This window comes from Penicillium manginii, assembly GCF_028828005.1.
Source record: "Penicillium manginii strain IBT 31320 chromosome Unknown utg000008l:1.0-3226943.0:1.0-3228205.0, whole genome shotgun sequence".
NCBI lineage: Eukaryota > Fungi > Ascomycota > Eurotiomycetes > Eurotiales > Aspergillaceae > Penicillium > Penicillium manginii.
The window spans coordinates 829195-844766 of NW_026643109.1; the positions used below are offsets into that span (position 1 = coordinate 829195).

At 48.9% G+C, this 15572-nt stretch overlaps 8 protein-coding genes across 8 annotated transcripts; 3 read left to right on the forward strand and 5 right to left on the reverse strand.

The window, feature by feature from the left end:
- Positions 1-261: 261 nt before the first annotated feature.
- N7533_010956 (casein kinase II subunit beta family protein) lies at positions 262-1284 on the reverse strand (the record flags this gene model as incomplete). The annotated part of the gene is made up of 4 exons (XM_057107606.1): positions 262-471; positions 500-754; positions 827-1072; positions 1225-1284. 4 exons carry the CDS (start codon positions 1282-1284, stop codon positions 262-264), a joined length of 771 nt encoding a protein of 256 aa, XP_056954984.1.
- Positions 1285-1763: 479 nt separating this feature from the next.
- cbhC (putative cellobiohydrolase) lies at positions 1764-3236 on the reverse strand (the record flags this gene model as incomplete). Its single annotated transcript, XM_057107607.1, has 6 exons — positions 1764-1808; positions 1867-2108; positions 2170-2427; positions 2483-2620; positions 2673-2926; positions 2998-3236. 6 exons carry the CDS (start codon positions 3234-3236, stop codon positions 1764-1766), a joined length of 1176 nt encoding a protein of 391 aa, XP_056954985.1.
- Positions 3237-4171: 935 nt separating this feature from the next.
- Positions 4172-5583, reverse strand: N7533_010958 (uncharacterized protein; the record flags this gene model as incomplete). Its single annotated transcript, XM_057107608.1, has 2 exons — positions 4172-5474; positions 5531-5583. The coding sequence occupies 2 exons, from the start codon at positions 5581-5583 to the stop codon at positions 4172-4174; spliced, it is 1356 nt and encodes a 451-aa protein (XP_056954986.1).
- Positions 5584-6653: 1070 nt separating this feature from the next.
- N7533_010959 (uncharacterized protein) lies at positions 6654-7487 on the forward strand (the record flags this gene model as incomplete). Its single annotated transcript, XM_057107609.1, has 1 exon — positions 6654-7487. One exon carries the CDS (start codon positions 6654-6656, stop codon positions 7485-7487), a length of 834 nt encoding a protein of 277 aa, XP_056954987.1.
- A 1096-nt stretch (positions 7488-8583) lies between these two features.
- Positions 8584-9069, forward strand: N7533_010960 (uncharacterized protein; the record flags this gene model as incomplete). The annotated part of the gene is made up of 1 exon (XM_057107610.1): positions 8584-9069. One exon carries the CDS (start codon positions 8584-8586, stop codon positions 9067-9069), a length of 486 nt encoding a protein of 161 aa, XP_056954988.1.
- Positions 9070-10078: 1009 nt separating this feature from the next.
- Positions 10079-11041, reverse strand: gcy1 (putative glycerol dehydrogenase Gcy1; the record flags this gene model as incomplete). Its single annotated transcript, XM_057107611.1, has 3 exons — positions 10079-10226; positions 10267-10575; positions 10647-11041. 3 exons carry the CDS (start codon positions 11039-11041, stop codon positions 10079-10081), a joined length of 852 nt encoding a protein of 283 aa, XP_056954989.1.
- A 2039-nt stretch (positions 11042-13080) lies between these two features.
- Positions 13081-13984, forward strand: N7533_010962 (PSME3-interacting protein; the record flags this gene model as incomplete). Its single annotated transcript, XM_057107612.1, has 2 exons — positions 13081-13246; positions 13377-13984. The coding sequence occupies 2 exons, from the start codon at positions 13081-13083 to the stop codon at positions 13982-13984; spliced, it is 774 nt and encodes a 257-aa protein (XP_056954990.1).
- A 158-nt stretch (positions 13985-14142) lies between these two features.
- N7533_010963 (lysoplasmalogenase) lies at positions 14143-14820 on the reverse strand (the record flags this gene model as incomplete). The annotated part of the gene is made up of 1 exon (XM_057107613.1): positions 14143-14820. One exon carries the CDS (start codon positions 14818-14820, stop codon positions 14143-14145), a length of 678 nt encoding a protein of 225 aa, XP_056954991.1.
- Positions 14821-15572: the final 752 nt, after the last annotated feature.

Sequence of the window (15572 nt, forward strand, 5' to 3'; positions counted from 1 at the left end):
TAGATATCTATAGACTAGACCTCAACCATTTCTACAGGATGTAGCGATCCAAATGTAACTTTATATTCTTCATTTCGTGTTTTTCGGACGGAGGAGTAAGAAGGGGGAATGTAGATACAATTGTCGGGGAAACACGATTGGCCAGTGGGAGAAGGGCCATGAAAACGCCATTAGTCGTAAACGCATATCACGCAAGATCAGGTCATAGGAAAGTCCCTCATTACGCCGAATATTTGCTCATGAATGAGATCCAGGTGTGTATCAGTTGCCAAGATCCATGCGGCCCGATGCCGCATCTCCAGCCACCTTCTCCGTCTTAGCGGGAGCGGGCTCCTCGCCATAGTCGTAAGCGTCTTCATCACTCTCGCTCTCTTCGACGAATCGGTGGCTGATGTCGAATTCTGAAAGACGGTAGCCGAGATCTTCACGCTGGCCGTCTTGCCAACGGGCGAGCGCGGCGGCGGCGTGGACCTTGAAGCCATAGATGCGAGGCTCAAACCTGCGCATGCTCTTCTCTGGGTTCAAAGCGGGGTAGACCTGGAATCAGGATAGAGTGGAATGATGTGCCGAAGTAGGCACCGTCGATGGAGGCGTGGCGAGAAGATTTGGGGTTGTAGATGTCCTCGCACTTAGGGCAGTACAGCTTCACGGTGCTCATGTTGGGAAGATCGGCCTGGCCCATAGGGAGGAGAGGGTGACCGTCACACATAACACGAGGGCATTTGCCAAAGTCACACTTCTTATACTTGTCAAGCTAAAGGTATTTATTAGCTCAAGCCGTGAGAGGGGATCAGGAATACCAAAGCAGGAGTAGCTTAGGACTTACCATCTTGGCGAGGCCGCGCGTAGTCACAATGTATCTAGCATGCACCAACCCGTAGAGATGGCGGGCAGATTTTTCAATCTGCTCACGCAAATCATCATCGGCATCGAGGTCAAACACGTCTGTCACGAGGTCGAGAGCATATTGGTAATAGGGAACTTCCGTGTTCAGACCAGTGAGGTTGAACCGATCCGTCAGGTAATCCTCGTCGATTTCACAAAAGTACTCATTTCCGCGCGAAGAGACGAACTAAAAAAAAAAGGCCGAAGCATGGTTAGCTAACATGCACATCAGATAAGGTATACCCGGCATCTCCAGGCCCAGTCATCGTGTTGTCGCGGGGCATATCAGTGGGGCGCGCGGGTGGGCTGGAAAATGCCGGAAGGAAATCGCGGACTCACCCAGTCTCTCCAATAGCTGGTGTAGTCACTATCTGTTTCACTGTTGAAGTCTTCCATCATGGTGAAGGCCAGCTGGTTGACCGGATCCGTTCAAGGCGGCTTCCGCGCAATCGCAGATCAGGGCAGGGCGAAAGGCAGATATTGGGTGGATCAACCCCGGGGTGCTGGAAACCCCGACTGCAGCACCACTTGGCAATGCCGTAGGACTAGTCGTATCGAGTTGTCAAAAATCACGGTCGAACCGCAAGAGGGAGGGTGGTGAGTGGGATGAGCTGGAGATTGGGAGACTCGAGACTGGGTTTGTGCCCGCCAATTCAGGTGGGTGTGGGCGGTGAGAGGAACATTCTGCCGGATATTTACATGAAAGGGCGGTGTGGGATCTACATGCTACAACCACAGGAACTGTGAAACTGTCTTTCCTTTACAAAGAATGGGAAATATTCAAATCGAAAGTCACTTCATCAAGACTGGTAGCTGAGAAATACTGTATCCATCCTTCAAAATGACCGGTTTCTTCGCCGAATCTTCACTTCGCTATCTTAGAAAGAGGGGTTCGCGTTCGCAACCAGCTGAGCAAAGTATGCCTGGACAATTCAATTAGCCAATACGTTCAAATATTGCCACCAGAATGTCAAAACTTACCTGGAACCAAGTACCGGCCTCGGGGGCTGGCTGAAGAGCATCACTGTATCCACAGTGGGCGTCATATCGTGCTGAACTGCTGTCCGAGGTGCCATCGCTCTCACCACCTGGCTTGACCCAGACAAAAGCATCTGCTAGGGTATCTCCAGTATCAGTGGTCGGTCGGACACCGAATCCAGTGCCTTTAACATTGCACCAATCACCCCAAGCATTCTGTTGTGTGGGCTGGACACCATTGCGGCCTGTGAAGGTCAGTCGATCATTCCGTATTTGAAAGTCTCCAAGAAAGTCTTTCTCGCTCACCAGTGTCTGTAATGAAATGAGCATCCCATCCTGCGGTCTTTAGGAGTGGCGCCATGGCATTGATATATTTCTTCTCGTCACAATTGCTGTCGCCCGAGGTATAGGAGGGGCAGCTGGACAGAGACCAGCCGTTGTAGTTAGCGACGTTTGTTGCGAGGCCACGGAGTGAAGCAGGCTGGGAGGCATTGTTGTAAACCTGGGCGTAGAGCTGAGCTGCTGGGCTCAGATTCGCGGGCCAGCCAAGCCACCCAGCATGTCCTATTATCATAGAATCAGCCGCTGCTCTAATTTGAACCCGATTCATAGTACTCACCAGCATCAAGGTACATCGCCACGTTGTCCAAATTTAACTGGGTCACGGCGTAATTGGTGCATTCAAGATACGCATCATGAGCATTCGCGCATTTTGATACTCCCATGTTGGTGACCAAGTTGGCAAGGCTGTCGGGTTCTGTTCTGAAGTTAGCTTCGGATTGTTTATTTTCTAGAGCTTTCTGACCCACCAATGACCAGAATTGTGTGTACATCCGAGTATTTCAGAAGAGTCGTACGAATATTGTCGATGTATGTCTTATACTTCGCAACTCCGCCATCGGCGATTGAGTATTCGCCATTACTGGCAAGCGCAGCACAGTCACGGTCTGGCAAGTCGTAAACAACGAAAATACCTGCATTGGGTGGGCTAGCACCCGCTGCGTTCTTTGTCTTGATATCAGACAAGAAATCTCCCATTGTAGAAACCTTGGCAGCCGTGTCCCTGTGACTCTCGTCAGAATACTATTCGCCTATAGTTGCCCCCCATGATGAACAAATTGAGATGAAACTTACAACCAGTAAAAAGATGGAACTTTGGCTGCCGAGCTCGCTGCAGAAGCCGCAGTGCCCGTCATGGAGGGTAGCGCAGATGCTGAAACTTCAGATGCATAGTATGTATTGACATACTGCTGATACCCCGAAAATGGATTGACACTTGCAGCGGCTCTTGCAGTGATGGCTGGAGCAGCAACCGCAGCTGCAGTGACAGAGGTAGCCAGCAGTGGAATAAGGCTGATAATAGACCGCATCATGATAGTGTCACTCTAAGGGAGGACTGTTCAGGTACAGCTTTTTGTCTTGGTAATTTGTGGACGGGTTGAACTTGGAGTCTCCAGAGAAAGCTGAAGGGGTTTATACTGAGCTATTTAAACTATTTTTCTTCAAGGTATTCAAGCGCCATGGCGGCATTCGTACCGTGTTTCCGAAATGAGGCCCTTGCAAATAAGGGTCCAGGTACAGACACACTGCCATGGATTTCCTGCAGGGCTACCCGTGAACAATGCACGTCAGAAGTATAGCCCTGGAAATTGGCTAAATTGAACTGATGCGGAGCAAGGGAGGCTTGCATTTCCCTGAAACTAACTAGAATAAAAGCGCAAGCCAAGCATGTTTCGTGCGGGCTGGCCTCCCCGTCCCCAAAATGGATGCACATCGCCGATCTTCAGCGTACATTGCTCATTTACTTTCTTCAGAAAGTTGCTTGGTTATATCTAACACGGGTTGAGGGCCGCGTTTCTAAGACCCTTTTGGCACGGAATCATCAGGGGGGTTTCGATTAAAGTTATGGTCGCACATCTCGTGGTGTAACTCTGCAGACATCTCTGTGCTACGTGGTGGCAGGTGGCTATGATTTTTGCGGGGAAACCTGGGGTTACCGTCTGGGAGATTCTTCAGCAACATCCATAACCGGAATGCACAGTGATGAAGGTGGCGAGGGGGCTTGACAAGGGCAAGTATAGAACACACTCAGTATTGTTTTTGGATAATTCCACAAGCATAGTGTGGGTACGAGGAGGGGCGATGAAGTAAAAAAAAAAGATTGATAGATTGATAGAAAGAAAATGCTAAGTGAGTGGAATGGTATCGCGCTATGGAGTGGATCAGGCTGGCGCCTGTATCATCCAGAAACAAATAATATGAAAATGAAAAAGCCATGAAAGAAAACTCCAAGCCCCGGTGAATTTACTCAGCGACGTGCGTTATCACATTCGGCCAAGAATTTGTAGATTCCGTCGGCGCCGTCATATCCGGAGACAGAGTTACAATTGCTGGGACTGTCTGGGAAAAAAGCACGATCTCCGAGCTCGCTTATGTTGATACTCGAGTAGCCAGATGGCGATGATGTCCAAGGGTTGTTGCCGAAAATTTCACCGTCATCGAAGCTAATTGCACCGCCAGACTCCACGCCAGAGTCTCGGCTGATCGGACTGCATCTTTCTGGGGTGAGCATACCGTGCCAATCGAGGTCATTCGAGTACTGGGATTGCTTCTTGGAGGCTTTCTCAAAGAAGTATTCAGTATCTGATGACGGGGCAACACTAGGGGCGAACGGGAACAGTAGCGCAATATCGGTGCCGTTGCGAGTGCCAAAGTTCTCATCTTGTGTGATACGGCCTCTTTGTACTCCAATTTCATCACATAGGCGATCAACAGTTTCCGCGTCACATCCTGGAAATCGGACGCGGATGGTAGATCGGTCGTGGAGCATGATCGGAAGATCACCCAGCGCAGAAAGGCGCTCAAGGTCGTTGAGTACGATGGAGAACTCCTTCAAGCAGCGAGCAAAGTCTCCTGACAGGAGATCGGCGAGGCCATCTGAGTTCAAGGTGGCCTCCGCGGGAGTTCCGGATTCCTTGTTAAGGGCGGACACAACACCAAGGGCAGTGATAGTGGGCGAGAGTTGAAAGTCAATGTACGATCCGGGAGCATTCTGGGGGATGGCAGTCATTTTGCGGCCGGCCTGGTCCTGAAGCACAGTGACAGCCTTGTAACGCTTCTCGCCCGTGCGAGGATCAATTCCATCGAAACGAACTTTCTGTCCAGACAGGAAGAATGCCCGTACACCCTGAGACACATTCTGGATGACCTGAGCAGGGGCCGCAGGGCCGTGGGAGAAGTACCGGGCTCCTCCGAAACGACCGGCTCCAACAGCATATCCGCCAGCGGTACGCCCAAGGGTGCCACCCGTCAAGTTAGGGCGAAGGGTTGACGCAAATGGGGTGCGACTTGTGATCCGTGAAATGTTCGATACAACGCGGGAGGTCTTGTAGGCGCTGGCTTCTGCTTGAGCTCCAGATCGAAGAGCGGAGAAGAAGGCGCCGGCAGCGCGGGTCGAGAAATGACGGCTACGCGCCTGGCGGATTGCAGCGACTCGATTGATGGGTTGGCTGGGATTGATCCGAGCGTATGCCGGTTTATAACGAAGCGCAGCTTGTTGGGGTTCTGGTAATTTGGCCCTTATGGCCTTAGAGGCCTTCTCATAGGCAAACCTGGGGTAGCGTCAGCGGGGAACTTCATTGCTGGTGATGATCATGGCCACACATACCTTGCTGCTCTCCATATTTTGGGGAGCAGCAGGTGCCCATTCGCAGGCGCCATGCTGATGGATTGAATATGAGTTTACTCACTAGATAGTGAGAGTTGTTGATGGAAGAAGTCTGGGAGTGCCTGATGACGCGGGAGGAGAAGGAGATGGCCTTATCAGTTGGTGGCCTCAGGCAGAAACGTGGCGGTGCTTTGCCACGCATGTGACTGACCAACCCTCATTGGAGGAAGAGCAGTGTGTACTGCTGGCTGCATTGTAGAACTCATCATTATGTTGAAAACTTCTACTTTTTATTTGATTTTATTTTTTTTTCAATTTGAAGCTTCCGAATTTTGGAGATGCCCAGGCGATACCTAGGAAGTCGGATCTGAATGCATGTGCTTCATAAAGTTGAATGGCGAGGTAGTACTTCGATCAGACAATGAACGATAGTGGCTTTTATGAGGGAAGGTAGCGTATTTCGGCAATGCGGACACTTTGAAAGCGCTCTGCGATCTAAATAATGCGGGGTAGATACATCACGTATAACTATCAGTACGCAAACAATAAATCCAGGAATGGAAGGCTTCTCCAAGACCCAAAGTGGATTAGTAGTAATTCAGAAAATATCTTATACAGCGGGGCTAAATAGGATGCTTCCAAGTGGTTTACTTTTCCGGTCCTGCATTGGACCTCGGAATCATTCGACACGCCACTGACATCCATTTCCAGAATTCCTTATGCGAGTAAACCCCCCGTGCAGGGATGAATACGAGTGGTACCCTGCCGATCACCTCGTATTCCCTGGACTATGCGGTGGACCCTGCGGCATCACAAACCTCCTGGCAGCACTCCAACCCTTGATGCCAAGAAATTAGCCCAGTGTGAGGGAGTGACAATTGGACAGCGAACAAACCCTTTGCCGCATTTGACCTTGGCGTATGCGACCAATTCCGTAAGAACCAAATTTCATCCCGCGAACACGAGGTGCCATTAAGGGGGAAAGCGCCTGAGGCTGAATTAAACATAAGATGGAAAAGCCCCGCAAAAGTCTGCTCAACTCAAATTTGAATTCTGAGTTTACATCGTCAACCATATCCATTTCACACCTTTGTGGCACATTCTACCTAGGTAACCCAAAGCCATGAGGGCCACTTCGATTCTTTCGTTGCTATCATGCCTCGCCTACTTACCCTTCGCCTCGGCATGGATATACACCTGGCACTCTCCAAATGATACGCTACTTTCCTTCCAAGGAGAGGAGCCTCTGAGTTGCAAGTCAATGGACAACCCCAAGGACAATGTTTTCAACTGGGAGCCCCAAGATGGACACTGGTGTATTTTTATGTACTCGAATTCAAATTGCGATAACGAAAACGTTGGTCATACATGCAAAGACTACGAATGGTCAAATCATGTCTCAAAACAACACATTCTATCATTCAAAGTGACAAATAATACTGCTGCATTCTTCACGACAACGACATCGTCGGAACCAGCGACCAAGACTGCCTCGGAATCATCTACAGCAACCAATGCCACCTCCACCACACCATCTGCCCCCACCACACCATCTGCCTCCACAGCCACTACTACCAGCGAGCCAACAGACTCGGATAGCAAGGCTAGTCTATCGAGTGGTGCGATTGCAGGAATAGTGGTGGGAGCTCTAGCTGCATTGGCTATTGCCGGCATTCTCATTTTCTTCTTATGCTGGCGACGACGAAAGAACGATGCCCAGAAACACGACAATACCAGAACAGAATCAGCATCTGGCATGGTAGAGCTTTCTAGTTCTCATCACGATGAAAAAAATTCATCCATTTCGGAAAAGCCTCGGTCTCGACAGGAAACCCTACGGGAACTCAACGGCTCGACAGTTGCGTCGGAGATTGGGACTGAGACAGAGAGACATGAGCTGTATACGGAGAGATATGAGCTAGACTCGACACTTGTCGAGCAAGAGAAGAAGCCTTGAATACACGGAACCGTATCTTAATACCAAATGACGACCCTGAAAATGAGACGCGAAGACACGTCTGATATCTACATGTTAATACTTGATCGGAATTGTTCGAATACGCATTGCTTGAGTTTTGAACGAGTTGTTTATGACCGACCCATTTTTTAGCAAGCTTCTTGGTAATCATCTAGAAACAAAACTGGTGGTATATAGTACTAGTAGAAGGGAGTCCACGGGTTCGGATCGAACCGAGAAACCTAGACTACTAGTTATGGAGCCTCAATAGCCTTCAACGATATTATATTATGCTTACATAAATTTAACAAGTCTTCTGCCGAAGATTTGCCGATAGCTAACTCGAACCTTGGAAGTGAAACTCGAACATCTTGCACGGACTCATAGTTATTAGGGGTCCAATACCTAGGTCAGTCACTCCAAAGACGTTTTAGAAGCAAGAAACCTACATTTGTACGAATAGTTTGTTTGAATCTGGTTTTCAAATAAATGACTAGTACTACTAGCAGCAGCGAATCTGGTTTTTAAATAAATAACTACTACTAGTAGTAGTAGTTAGTAGATGAAGAGTGGAGAGATCACGATGCGGACGGTGACTAGGTAACTGGAAATGAAGCCTTTTATATTTCTGGAAATTTTAGCTGTCATATTATTCTTCTCGTCGGAACCGGCCGTAAACCTTCTCTTTCCTGTAAAACGATGTTGCCTGCGAAGTTAGTGTGGCTTGGATTTTATTTCGAAGGCGCCAAGCAGATGCCAAGATTGACCGCGGCGCAGCTACTGTTTTTTGGTGCTGTCAGCCTGTCGGAGATCATACCACTTAACTCCGGTGCTAACAATACTGGCCATTCGAGATCCCAAGATACATTCTTATTTGCTCACCGAACTGCGATTGATCACTTACTCCACAATTGGTCTCGATCTCTCGGCAAAGACGTAATCTGGGCGTTTTGGTGATCGACAGTAGTAGTTCTTTAAACCAAGGTACCATAGAGACCGAGCATGCTATCTATATAAGGATATCCTGTTTTCTGATCAATTTGAGGAGTTATACAAACCATTCTCTCATATCATCAAATCCAAACGGCCAGCCAAAATGTCCCTCCATTTGTCGTTTCCTTTCCTGCTCGCCTGCGCGTTCCCCATCATTTTGGCGGCGCCATCATCATCAGCCTATCTACAAAACAATATCCCAACTCAATTGCCAACAGGCAATACCAATCCCGAACATTTAATTGTTATTCCCGATTCGGAGGGAAATACCGATGGCAATCCAGAGACAGGCCGACTATTCTCTCGCAACCATGAGCCACAAGAACCCGTGATATATGGAAAAGACGACAGCGAACGACAAATAGCAATGTGCGAAGCCGGATTTGTGCGTTCTTGTTATGCTGCAGTGGAAGCAGGAAACTCAGATACCAGTCCGTTCACGACTGATAATCTCGACACAGACTCGCCCTCTCCTCTACCTTCCGCTGGCTTCGTTGTTGCTACTTTCGCTGCCTTTTGTATTCTGGCTATGATCCGCAAATCTTTAGGGCGGAGAAGTGCTACTTCTCAGCAGGATGAAAAGAAGTAGAAGGGATCAAAAAGTTTCACTGCCGTATGCCTGACTTGTACTAGTTGAGAGCAACCTTGGCGTGCTTAGAAGGCCCTGGTCACACTCGTTCAACAGCTGGAAGGTCGATGGCACGACTTACGATTAATGCATTTCATGATTCTGAGTTCATTTCTGTATTGTATTTCTGATTGAATCTGGTGGCTGTGCAGAATCCACAAATAGCACATTTTACTTTGATGTTCATTAGAAATCAAGTTGACCCATTCGGAATAATTCCGCCCCGTGAAATTGGAGAATCGAGCATCGTCAATCTTTCAATGGCTCAAGATTTGGAAACATAGTAGAGTTGCGATTTTCATCGACAAATCGTTTATGGTGGTACTATTAGAGAATGATAAATATGAGCATCGATTTCTTCCCTCATCGAGTTCTGAATACCCCAGGGCACTACGGACTAGTAGGGTAAAATGTCAGCATGTCGCATGAGCTCCACTACAAAGACCCGCTATTCCATGATCCCTGTCGGCACCGTTGATAAGCCCTAACCATGAACGCTGATACGCGATTTCTGCAACGTACTAGCTATTTTTCACGCCAATAGTGTGTATTTTGCTTGAATTATCATCGCAGCCCTGGAGTCTTGGGCAAATATGGTTCAATGAGATGTGATTACTCATCTAGTAAGTAGGCTGGACTATTGGTATCACAGTTATGCGTTAGTAGATAACTAGTACTAATTTGAGCACGGTTGTACCAGGGACGACCACCAAGAACACGACAGGCCTTTTGCTAGAAATCTAGGATTTACATCTATAAAGGACAAAGACCCTATCTTTGCATTGTGAGTAATGAAAAAGCAATGATGAGCAATTTGAAATGACGTGACTAAGGTCCCCAGATGTGCTGCGAGCAGGCACGACTACTATTCCAAGACAGCAAATATTCAAGAAAGAAATCAATTTTGGTATCTAAAACCTATGTACTCATAAAACCATCATCAAGTGCCAGAGAAAAGTTCAGCACTATTTTACTCGTCATCGCCGAAGAAAACCTTAATGGGCAACCAGGCATCGCCGCAGACCTTGAAGCGGTCCTTCAGGCCATCCAGCTGGGCAACCTCGTCATCGGACAGAGTCAGACCGTCAATCTCGTAGTTGCCGTCAATGCGAGACTTGCTGACGGACTTGGGAATGACACTCCAGCCCTTTTGGATACCCCAGACCAGAAGAACCTGCTGGGGGGGTCTTGCCCTTCTTCTCGGCGAGCTCGAGGAGGGTGGCGTCCTTGTACAGAGGAGAGTTGGTAGAGCCCAGGCAGGAGTAACCGGTGGAGTGGATGCCCTTGGAGGTGTTGTAGGCAACCAGCTTGGGGGAGGGGTTGTTGGGGTGCAGCTCGATCTGGTTAACAGCGGGGACGATCTTGGTGGAAGGGTCGTTGAGGAGGATCTCGAGGTTCTTGATGCCGAAGTTGGAGACACCGATGTTGCGGACCTTGCCAGTGGCAGGGAGCTTCTGCATCTCTTGCCTATCAAATTAAAAATGGGTTAGAAGGAGGTTCGTGTGGATTTTCATCGCTGAAGTGAGAGTGCGCCTTACCAGGTCTTGATGAAGTTCCAGTCGGGGAGGTGCTTGGACTTGTCCTCGGGGTCGGTGGAGCTGGGCCAGTGAACCAGGTAGAGATCAATGTAGTCGACACCGAGATCCTTCAGCGAGGAGGCAATTCCATCCTCGACACGGTGGTGCCAGGTGTTGTCCAGCTTGGTGGTAAGCCAGATCTGCTCGCGGGGGACACCGGAGTCACGGATACCAGCACCAACCTCGGCCTCGTTGCCGTAGGCCAGGGCGGTATCAATGTGACGGTAACCCTTCAGAAGGGCGTCCTTAACAGCCACGCGGACCTCATTGGGCTTGGATTGCCAAGTTCCCAGACCGATGGCGGGGATCTTGTCGCCGGTGTTGAGAGTGTAGGTCTTCTGAGTGTGGTTGGCCATTGTGACGGTTCTTTTAGGGGAAGAGGAGATTGGAGAGATGTAGAATAAAAGATTTTAATCACAAAAAAGCAGGGGCTCGAGTCTTTTATAGGAGGGGAAGTGCAACATAAAGCGGGCAGGTCCAAGCAGCCACGATGTCGCAACCAGTGACGATGCCCCGCTTTGAATGTGGGGGGGTCTATCTTTCCTTCTACTCTGCCACGTTGCTGATCCGGCACTATGCGCCCTTTTTTCCAATCGGTGAACCGAATACAATTCAGCCGAGCGGATGGACTACGGTAATCCGATCTCCGTAGTGGCGGGCATCCTTGAGTATCGCGGGGCTCCGGAACACAGCATGATGCCATGGGGAATGTATTCCGGCTAAATACAGAGGATATCTGCCAATCAGAGGCTTGAATTGGCCCCAGGTTCCACTATCAGTGAACCCTGCTAAATTGCAGCGCAGTCTCGATTCTAGAAACTTCGTTTGCGAGCGAAACATGGAAAGAGCTATCAAATTGAGGAAATATAGAAGTTTCGAAAGATTAGAAAAAGAGAGACAGCCATTCAACTATTCTACACTGAAATACTAATAACTTAAACTAGAAACGAACCTTGGAATTTAGCTAGAATAACATGCCCCTAGCAACTGCACTTTATAGTACTTTGTGCGGCGATCGGCCTCGATACAAATATGCATCATCCTTGTCGGATGCGCCTTGAATTTTCCTTTTCGCAGATCTTCTTTGTATCCACAGCGCTTAATTTTCATCAAAGATATTAGCAGAATAAGTACTACTAGTAGTAATATTCCCGCGTGACGCTCCGAATTATCCACGACTCCACGCCGGGTAAATTGAACCCCATTCTCCATTCTACCGAAGCACTTCTCCAACTTCAACTTTCTCCACTTCCAACCAATCGGCGAATTAGCCTAATGACTGACCATATCCATCCTGCCGCTTCAATTTATCAGCCACCTTCTCCCCCAAGTTCCAAGTTTGCTGTTTGACAGATACGCATTCCATCATCTCCCAAGTACTAACATAGAGAGCAACGCTTTCTGAAAACAGCGCCTCAGTCTAATCGCTGTCAGCTCGATCACGAAATCAATATCCATATTTGCCGACCCCAACAGGAAGTCTTGGATTCCACGTCTGGTCTCCATGGTCAGCAGCTCACTGGACGCCAGCGCCGCCAACTCCGCCGGACACTCCTCCGCTGCCTCCCGTGTCCATTCCTGCCAGCTTCCCGTGGATCTATTCCAGCTGACTGTTCTCGGAGCCTGTCACTTAATTCCTCCTCGCCGGCAAACAGGGAGATACACTCTCAATGGAGGGTCACAAGACCAGCTGTGTTATCGAAGCTTAAGAATGAAGCCCAATTTCGATATTGATATGAACTGATCTGCTCTCGTGGCTGTAGTATTTCCACCTCGGTTATGCCTTTCGCCAATGCAGGTTCCTGGACACTCACCCCCGTTTGACGGCAAATTAAGGAGCGCGTGTACCTACGCCCGACAACTCTTTTTCTTCGAACGGGTACAATCCTCACATATTCGGTTCCACAAAGCCCAGGAGAATCATCGCGATAATCAAGGGCGAATTACATAATTGGAATAATTCATGCGCCCATATACCACGTACGGCCCCGATTATGGTCGATAATTTATTTCGAACTTACTGCACAGGTGTCTTCGTCAAAATAAGCTTGAAGCTACAAATATTTAGTTCAACTTGCCGCGAAATCAACACCTAGATAGACATCCACTGGCATGGAGGACAACTACCAACTTGGCTTGGGATTATTTGAGCAGTGCTATACGTGGTACTAACTTGAACGCTCTGTGTCAATATTCTCTATAGACAACGAAGTATACCCAATATTATATTTATTTTCCAAGTTCAAACTCATTTATCTACAAATTTCAAGTTATCCTAGGATATGGGTCAGTTGGGGCCGGATAAATTCACCGCCCTCGGAGCCTCAGCTCTCCCCACTTTGAAACCAACCCCATATTTCACTTCTATTCCCATTGTCCCCGGTTCACCAAAACAATGTCTTCCGGATTCGTGTCATCTGGCACAAATGAGCAGCCAGTCGAGCGGGATGATGTCTGGCTGCGCGCCGAACAGGAGCTGGAGGAAGAGCGTCGGCGCAAGGCGGAGATCGGCAAGCAGAATGACGGCAAGAGCCTGTTCGAGGTGCTGGAGCAGAACAAAAGTGAGTAAGATCGGTGACAAAGACACACTACAACAACACACTCAGTGTACCAATGGTGTCTTGCCGAATGGATCAGGTCACCGCAGAGCGAACGTGGCTAACATGTTAGGATGATCGTTCCACAACACAGTGGCCAAGCAAGAAGCCTTTGAAGAGAAAACCAAACTGAAGAACCAATTCCGCTCCCTCGACGAAGACGAAGTCGACTTCCTTGATTCCGTCCTCGAGTCCACTCGGGCCCAGGAGGCCGCCGTCAAAAAGGATACCGCCGACCAGCTGGAGGTTTTTCGCAAGCAACGCGAGGAGGCTGAGAAGGCGCTTCTAGGTCCTACAACTTCAGATGTCACTCCTGCGGAGGAGGAGGAATGGGCAATCCCGGCGCGTAAGAGGCGTCGGGATAAGAAGGACTTGCTTCTACCCGGGAAGAAAAGGAAGGCTTCGTTGGAAGGAGGAAAGGATACAGCTGGTTCTCCAGACGTAAAAAAAACAAATCAAACTGGTCAAAAGGATGGGGAGAGTGCTACCAGCGCGGTGCCGAAGGCATTACCTATACAACGGCCTGACGGCGTCAACGTGGCTTCTAATGCCAAAAGGTCATCAGCCGCGCAAGGGACATCAGATGCGACCAGCAAGGGCCAATCACAAACGAATCAGCCGAAGAAAGAAGGGCCGGCGCCCGCTCCAGCTCCGGCGGGGCTCGGTTTAGTCGGTTACGGCTCAGATTCGGATTCGGAATAAAAGCTATCGCATATTACTTCGCGGCTATGATTGGACTGGCTTGCGCCGGCGTATGTCGAGCTCCTGTGTGACACTAACTTTTCTTTAATGTACATATACCCCGGATAATTCCTGGCAACCTTCATGTTGGAACTCTTATTGCAGTAACCTCATCATCCTCATACTCCCACTGTTCCGGCGATCACCATTTGGGCCCAAAAATATAGCGCATAGCCGATAAAGATCCTGAGCCACCCATGGCTTTTCCGCACGGAGGATTTCCCGAAAGCATTCTTCGCAACAAAGAGGTCGCTTGCAACAAACATAGCAGCCCCCAGGGCCCGCGATGCCAACCAGTTGGTTGGAACGATCAACGGAGAGGTGGAAGTAGCGGCAGAAAACATTATAGCAATGATGACAGCATAGACCGAAACCAATGGCTTCATATCCGAGGCAATACCGAGATCCAGTACATTGGACTGAAGTGATGAATCTGGCTGGGGATATATGACACCCAACCACTTTGCAGCGCCCAGAGTCACAACGAACGTGACACCAAAAGCCGTCCAGGAGGTCTCGTAGGAATCTTGCAGGAATGCTACAGTGTAGGCGATATGGGCCGCTGCAAAGGCAATGATACCAAGTTGGAAAGATATCGATACCCTCCCTTGCTCTTCCGATTTGCCAGAGGTTGGATTACTGCTGTCCAGGGCAAAAAATTCACGCCGCGAAGGAATAAGCAAAAAGTCGCCCAGCATGGAAAATGCAAGACCGATGGTAATGAGACGGTGATAGTCTGACCAGTCTGTAGACGGTAAGAGCAATGGGCCGCTTAGGAACGCCACTGAAGAAAGCATTTTAAACACTGCTGTGCCCGTGTGTGATCTGGATTTCCATTCTGAGAGAACCAGCAAGGGCAGCGAGCCCAGCAGCAAGCACGCCGAAGTCGAAATTGACATATCGAAGGATCTGTGGAGACCTAACACACTGGCAGAATCCATGGATGGAATGAGGTGGATGTTCAGATTAGGTTCAAAAGGTCAGCTTCAAGTTGGAACTTAACCGCGGCCAACTCCACCCGGCTAGAATGATCGTATTCATGTTCTGTCACAAGGAAATATGCTCCAGCCTGGGCGTGCGCACTCTTAGGCCGAGGCGCGCATTTTGGTCGTTTCGCCCCGATCGTTTCGATCGGAGTATTATTATATTCCGCTTTTTGACCCACGCTTATTGCAATGACAGTGTAGATCAAATTTTCTCACCGTTTGCCTGTAAAAATAGATTTAAAAAGTTAGATTAATTTACAGCTGTCACGCTTACGGCGCTCCATAGCGGCAACCGGCTCAGTACTAGGTCTGCTAAGGCAATTTACGCCAACCGTCCCAGCGGCCGCACCTGTGGACCTGCGAGGTTTGTATGGAATGAACGTTTCTACTACAGTAATACAACCAACGTGCTAGTATTAATCATATTGAAGTCAGGGCCTATCAGTAGCCAGTAGTACTATGCCGCGAAACATCTGCTTGGAATTAGCCAGTATTAACACTACTGAGCCGGTTACCGTCATGGAGCGTGGTAAATTGACTAAGCGTGTACGACATGAGGCTCT